The 7,242-nt window shown below is 29.3% G+C and overlaps 1 protein-coding gene across 3 annotated transcripts; it reads left to right on the top strand.

The window, feature by feature from the left end:
- The first annotated feature begins 290 nt into the window (after positions 1-290).
- On the top strand, positions 291-5,553 carry LOC105139403 (truncated transcription factor CAULIFLOWER D-like). 3 transcript variants are annotated; one of them, XM_011045816.1, is made up of 8 exons: positions 291-625; positions 1,085-1,163; positions 3,159-3,220; positions 3,417-3,516; positions 3,751-3,792; positions 4,221-4,262; positions 4,397-4,470; positions 5,312-5,553. In XM_011045816.1, the coding sequence occupies exons 2-8, from the start codon at positions 1,086-1,088 to the stop codon at positions 5,337-5,339; spliced, it is 426 nt and encodes a 141-aa protein (XP_011044118.1). In that variant the 5' UTR covers positions 291-625; position 1,085; the 3' UTR covers positions 5,340-5,553. The 3 variants fall into 3 exon arrangements, with proteins under 3 accessions (XP_011044118.1, XP_011044117.1, XP_011044115.1); XM_011045815.1 differs by lacking the exon at positions 291-625 and adding an exon at positions 720-975; XM_011045813.1 differs by lacking the exon at positions 291-625 and adding an exon at positions 720-999.
- Positions 5,554-7,242: the final 1,689 nt, after the last annotated feature.

The following is a 7,242-nucleotide window of genomic DNA, read 5'->3' as shown; positions in this document are numbered from 1 at the left end:
AATCAATACAAAATAATAAGAATATTTTGATTATTTTAAAATTATTTTTGGTTATTTTTTCTTTAGAATATTTTGATTATTTTAAAATTATTTTTTCTTTATATATATATATATTTCCTTTCTTTTTATGTTATCTCTCTTTTATTAATTATAACTTAAACATTATAAGATTTCTTGTTTTTATATTTTTTTTCCCTTGGTTTTTAAAATTATAAGGATATACCTATTATTGAAAAAACATAAAGAAATAGCTAGCAGGGGAGGCTAATGCCTTCCCAGTGATCCCTGGGAGGATCCCTCATTGCAAAGAACATAAAAACAGAAGGATAAAAAGCACACAGAGGCCAAAAAGAAATCAATATATATGAATTAATCCATGGTTCTCCGAGACCCAAATGAAAAAGTGCTCAGGGCAGGAAAATGCCTTCGGCGGCCAGCATCCGACACGTAGGTAGAGTCCGATGTAGCAATAATAATGAAATAAAAGGATATTTTTTTGCCAAAAGGAACATGCTAGTGATGTCCCGTCCTGCTCTTCTCGTGCGGCAGAAAGTGCACCATTCTCCTCCATCATATTTCCTTATCAAGTAGTAAAACATACTTGATTATATCGTTTTGATGGATGGTGAGCTCATTTCTTTGACTTGCACTGCATGGACATTATTTAATATTTATAGTTAGCTCATATTAAGGAGATTGCTTATCTGTGTGCCTTGCAAGTTTTCTAATAAGTAGCAGCGCAAGATCTAGTATAGTCTAAGGTTTATATTTTCCTTCTTGGAGTTGGACAAATATGGGGAGAGGGAAAGTGGAGCTAAAAAGAATAGAGAATCCAACTCGTAGGCAAGTAACCTTCTCAAAGAGGAGAAATGGGCTTCTGAAGAAAGCTTTTGAGCTTTCAATTCTGTGTGATGCTGAAGTTTCCCTCATTATTTTTTCCCCGACCGGAAAGTTTTACCAGTTTGCAAGTCATGAGTCAGTAGTTCTTCTTCCTCCCATGTTAGCCTTAAATGCTTCTGAGCTGTAGATTACATGTTTAACATGCTAATTAAGCAAGTTAATAAGATAAATATTGTTGCTGCAGGATGGAAAGGACCATCGCTAGGTATCGGAGTGAAGCCGGCCTGTCTGGACCAAATGACTCACACACTAGATCCTTGGAGGTTAGTGGTTAATATTATGGTTTGATTTTCTTATAGACGCATGTTTTTATACAATCCAAAACAGTACTCTTCTTGTGAATAAGGTCATCTTCAACTTCAATTATCTGCTTTTAAAATTGAAAATGATGCTGACTATCAGTCTATCGATCGACTAAGATCGATATTTTATAGTTCGTTGGCTTAATTTTCAAACTTCGAATGTTCTTTTTCCTAATGTTTACAGTTATTACGGAATTTTTTTGGGTAAATAGTACAGTTATTCCGATTGACTATGATCTCCATGGTTTTGGGTCAATCATTGATTTTCATTGGCTAGTTTGTTAGAAAAAGTTATTTTATAGGCGACAAATTCAAGATTTTTACGAAGTTCTTATTTGTTATAGTTATAGTTATAGTTATTACTAAATTGATGGCCTGCCGAACCAAAATACCTTTTAACATAAAAAATAATAATCAGATACTCTTAGGTCTTAGCATGTTTTTCACAAGCTAGAAAAATCAAAGATTCAGGTAGTTAAATAAATTTGTTTTATTAAATCATATGATTACAAAACAGGCAACCATGATAAACCAACCAAATTGAATAAAAAATTATTATAATGACATGAATAAAAAAAACTTATGTTGATATTATGAAAAGATTTCAATAATCTTAATGAGGTAAATATTAAATAAAATAATATCTAAAGTGCATTTTTAATTAGTCTAAGGATATAAAAATGCCAATAAAAAAATATTGGAGGATAGAAATGAAGGACAAGAAAACCAAAATGAATGTGGGTCTAACTAGGTTAATTAGGTGACCATATGACTTTGAGTCATAAAAATGAAATATTTTATTAAAAAAATCACAAAGTTTAATCTCTACATAACCCATTATTAAATGAAAAATTAAAAAAAAATCATTAAAACAAAAAAAATTAAAATAATTTAAATTAACTTGCTAAACTTACATTTCAGGCCACGAGATTATAATGATCCAAAAAAAATTAAATTGATAAAAATAACAACAAAACCCAATTCTTAACCACTGGAAAGTAGATTGATGAAATAAAAAAATAATCAATTAATAAAAATAACCTAAAAAACCCAAGTAAATCAAAGTGAGCTTATTAAATACTTAACCTAGTATATGAGACCATGATATTTTATGAAAAATAAACTGAAAAAACTATAAAATTTAATTTTCAACAAAATTAGTAAGGGAGGATGAAGTTTGTTTATCTTTTTTTTAAAAAAAAAAACTATTGCTAAAAATAGCAATAAAAGAAATCAATACTAAATATGAAATTAAAAGAACCAATTGATTTATTGAAAATGTCTATCTCCTTCGTTTCACCATTAAATCTAATTTGTTTTAAGAGCACGGCAATTCTTATTTCTCTATATTATATATATATATTTTAATTATTATATTAATTCTTAAATAATGATATTTATTTTCTTTTATAATGTTAAAAAGTCACTAAACTCATAAAAAAATAGGTAGCTCTAATTCATTGATTTCAAATTGTTATAAATTATTAAATTGTAGAAAATAGTTTATTATTAATTTGAAGAAGTTGATTTACCATATTAATCTTATAAAACGAGAAAAATAATAAACTTTCAATGCAATTATATTCTTAAAAATTATTTTTTAAAATATTATATGTGTCGTTTGAATAAAAGAAGTGTCATTTATTACTGTCTTCACTGTTATCTTATTGGTTTGAGGTTCTATTGTTGAATTATAGTCAAATTGCGGAAAACATTAATTTCAGCTAATGGATAGTTGGCATATACTTCATTAGAAGCATATGAATAGGGTTTCCTGGTTAATTGTACTGGGAGGCTATCCATGCAAAGCAATTACAGAGCATAATGCGCATGCATATTTTCTGATCAGGGATGGATACCAGAGTTAATTTGAAATATGGAGTAAATTAAACTGCTGCATCTTATATACTCTCTGATTTTGCTAGAATCTCATAGATTCTCCACCTCATTGAACAGTTTTGGAGACGTGAGATTGAAGAGTTACAGAAAACTATAAATGAAACGGAAGCACAGCTTAGGTATGTTTCATGCACGTTTTTATGCCGAGGATGTGATTTGTGTTCTGAAAATTAAAGAAACTAAATAATTAATTGTTTTATTAAAAATACAGCAACTAAATAATAATTTATACTCAATTTATAATGGCTAGTCTCCTCCTCCTCCTCCTCCTGCTGCTGCTGCTGATTACTGACAAGTATTCCATTGCATCATTAGGCACTGTATAGGAGAAGATATAGAAATGTTGGGGATGAAAGAGTTGAAGCAGCTAGAACGACAATTAAAGACAGGAGTTGAACGTGTCCGCTCTAAGAAGGTAAATCCTTCTACATTTACTATTAATTAAGACAGGTAAATTAGAAGACAACATGGGATCATTAATAAGCGAAAATTTATCAGTGGCCGGGAAAAAAAATTGAAGGAATAGAACCAAAACGGGATCAAAATTATATTATTAGAGAGCCTTAATCAACCTTACAAAGGTATAAAAACCTCATGTAATATTTGATGTACTTAGCACTGACCGATATGTGATTATGATATTCCACAGTTACGCATCGCCGCAGAGCAAGTCAACTGGTTGAAAGGAAAGGTAACTAAGAAGCTATGTATCTTGATTTATCTCAACTAATTCATATTAATAGGATAAAGTTTGAGCTGGTTAAATATAGCTAGATCTCATTCGAATTCAGGTTCCATGTGTTAAGAATCTTATAGTATAAAAGTAACCCTTTGTTACATTGAGTCAAGAGATTAGTGTGTGTGTCTATATATATATATATATATATATATATATATAGATGATATTTGTTTTAAAAACTTGTTAATATAAATACTATGATAAATATATATTATAATGACGTTTTAGAATTAACGTTGTTATTTATCCTTAGTGGCATTCTTCTTAATCGTAGAGATTCTTGTGGTACGTCTTTACTAATATTGGAGATTCTTAAAACACCGATATATCTCTATTAAAAAATTATTTTCTAGTAGTGATTTGATCTTGTTAAATTGCAGCAAAGATCCATTCAAGAGGAGAATGCTCGTCTTAAGAAAAGAGTGAGATATTGAAAACTCCCATCTTAAATTTTTTTTTTTTTTTTAAAGCTTGTGCTCCTGAATTAGCTAGCTCAAAAATTAAAGTTGGGGCTTGAAATTCATTTTTTCCCCTCTACGTTTTGAGGTTTAATTAGTTGCATGAGCTGCATGATGGCAACATAAGCTCGAGGATTTGGGAACCAACTGCACGTAAAGCGATTCAGCTGAGGTAATTAATCAGTCAATTTACTAACAGCTAATCCATGCCAAGGTGTGTTCCCTTGATCTATTAATTATATTACGATTGAAAAAATTGGAGTAATTAAGAAGTACAGTACTGAAACCTATACTTTATTAAAAGAATTTATAGAATATGCAAACACTTAGACCAAGTATACAAGACTTATACTTGTGAGCTGTTAAAAAATAATATACAGAACTCATCTACTAATATAAATTTTTAGAATAAAATAATTATTTAATATGATATCAAAATCTTAATAATCAAGTAATTATAAGTTTGAATTTTATATTTTTTATTTATTTGATAAAAATTAAAAATAAAATAACATGAACTTATACAAATTTCAAGTTTAAAGAGTTTTTATTAAAAAAATATATTTAAAAATAATTTAAATTATATGTTGTATCTCATTTAAAAATTTAAATTTTTAAATATAATTATTTTTTTAATATTAACTAGCACAGTTGGTTTTCAGAGTGCTATAAATTAATTGTGAGGACAAAACTAATTTATAAATGCCTGTAATTATTTCAGAGTGCTATAAATTAATTGTGAGGATAAAACTAATTTGTAATTAAAAAAAAATTTGGGTGATAGATATTAGTAATAATCATAAATCAGTAAAGCCTTTCTCCGGTGCCTATGAGAATGTAAAAAAAAAAAAAAAACAACAATAATCGATATTGAAACGCTCGATCAAATCAACAAGAACCCCGACCCTGTTCGTCTGAAGTCTGATCCATTACTTAGATGTAAAGTGGGTGTTTTTCAGAGAAAGCATCCCAGCTAATTTATGTTGAGTACTGAATTTTCGAAATGAATGCAGGACGATTGATGATGGATCCCACCATTAAAGAGTCGCTAATTAATTGGTGCTGTAAAAGAAGCTACACTCTTCGAAAAGAACCTCATATCATATCATATGTGGTCGTGTGTACGTACGTACGTGGTGATAATAAATCGATCTCCTCCTTGTTTGTCCAAAGCTTTCGAGGTCGATGCCGTTTGGCACTCTACTATATTGCTTTCTTTCAACTTGATATGTGTGATGTGTTTCCATAAAAACCCAAAAGAAAAAAAGAAGAGGAAATTAAGGTCTATAATTAAAGTGTATAAATTAATTTAATATTAACAAACTCATGAATTTTCTTACAAACATGAATGAAGGGCCAATGCCTTCAGTTTTATTAGCTTGTACATTCGTATTGTGCACTCTAGAGATTCAGGACTTCTTCTTCTTCTTCTTCTATCATTAAATCTTGCACTCAAGATTTTATTTAGGTTCTTTGGTTTTGTTTCTATCAATCACGCATGTGTGTGTGCGTCTGTATTGTTCTGAGGTATTTTAATGGGTTTGGCTTTAAGATTCTAGGATCGGATTTCAGTCAACTTTTGACCCATAAAAAGTGTTCCTTCTTCTATTGCTTCTTCTCTATTATAAATGTTGCACATACTTATTTTACAAAACCTTTTTACCTTTAAATCTTAGTTGAATTGGACACAGGATTAAAACCCTTATTTATTATATTTTAGTGACATTTAAATCTGAGATTTGTAAATTAATTGGAATTTTGACATTTTATCTATCTAATTAAATAATCTCTTTCTCGGTACCATGTATTACCATAACTTTATGAATCAGGTCCCTATTATTTCCGACATTTCTCAATCTTGATACTTCTATTAATTATATCTGTAATAATTTTTTTTGTTAAGTTTTCTTCAAAACAACAAGGTTTCATTGAGAAAAAAGAGAGGATATACACATCAAATTGTAAATATCAATTGAATTAGCACATGGATCTAATTGAGAATTTTTTGTGTTGATAGGGATTCAATTGATATAAGTCTCTCGTGGGGATATTTTGAGAATTGTATTCCTTTCCTTGATTTGACTTCTGTTCAAGTAATATAATCACGAATACATATTTATGGAGAAAGCTCCACTAATGACTTCTGTTAAAGTAATATAATCACGAATATATATTTATGGAGAAAGCTCCACTAATGACTTCTGTTAAAGTAATATAATCACGAATATATATTTATGGAGAAAGCTCCACTAACTTTTTTTTCTGTGAAAGATTTATCTAGCACTTTTAAACGGGGAGAAAAACATGCTTGTTTTGTATAGTTGATGTTTACTTTTCCATATATTATGAAGTCCATATATTATGAAAGACTTCTTATAAATTTTGTCATCGTTTTTACAAGAGAGAGAAGAGTTTAATTGTCTTTCATGTTTGTGAGTAAGTAATAAAAAAATGAGTGTAAAGATAAAGGATATGTAAGTATTCGGAAATGTAATGTAGAGAGAAGTGTCTCGTGAGAAGTCGGGAGAAGGATCCTTGATCCTTCTCATTAGAAGCAAGTGATGGCAGGACCTGGATAATTTTAATGGAGATATGCAAGCCTTTCTACGAAGATTTTTAGAGTGATACATGGAGATTTTTTATTGGAAACATGGTGGTTTTCATGGACATATTTCGTTGGAAACATGAAGATATTTTTTGGAGATACAGATAAACATTACTAGTTTTTATTTAAAAAATTCAAAAGATAATGGAGATATAATTTTTAAAATATATTATTTTTTGCCTAGGTAGAATTTCCTTGTTCAGCAAATGCCAGTTTTATCGTTCATTAGAAGGTGCAAAATCATACTACTCGTTGGATCTTTTCTGCATTTCTTTACAATGGTAACATTGGATCACAGTCTAATCAAGAGATCTTGATTAGAATGCTGACATCTTCAGT

This window comes from Populus euphratica, unplaced genomic scaffold (genome assembly GCF_000495115.2).
Source record: "Populus euphratica unplaced genomic scaffold, PopEup_1.0 scaffold92.1, whole genome shotgun sequence".
Classification (NCBI taxonomy): domain Eukaryota; kingdom Viridiplantae; phylum Streptophyta; class Magnoliopsida; order Malpighiales; family Salicaceae; genus Populus; species Populus euphratica.
Note: the sequence above shows the minus strand (reverse complement) of the source record. Positions and strands in the feature narration are given on the sequence as shown.

Excerpts from the sequence above, each read along its gene's own strand:
- LOC105139403 (XM_011045813.1), top strand. The coding sequence starts at position 794 with ATGGGGAGAGGGAAAGTGGAGCTAAAAAGAATAGAGAATCCAACTCGT. Across the intron at positions 3,793-4,220 it reads TCAACTGGTTGAAAGGAAAG|CAAAGATCCATTCAAGAGGA; the intron begins GTAACTAAGAAG and ends GTTAAATTGCAG. Across the intron at positions 4,263-4,396 it reads ATGCTCGTCTTAAGAAAAGA|TTGCATGAGCTGCATGATGG; the intron begins GTGAGATATTGA and ends AGGTTTAATTAG.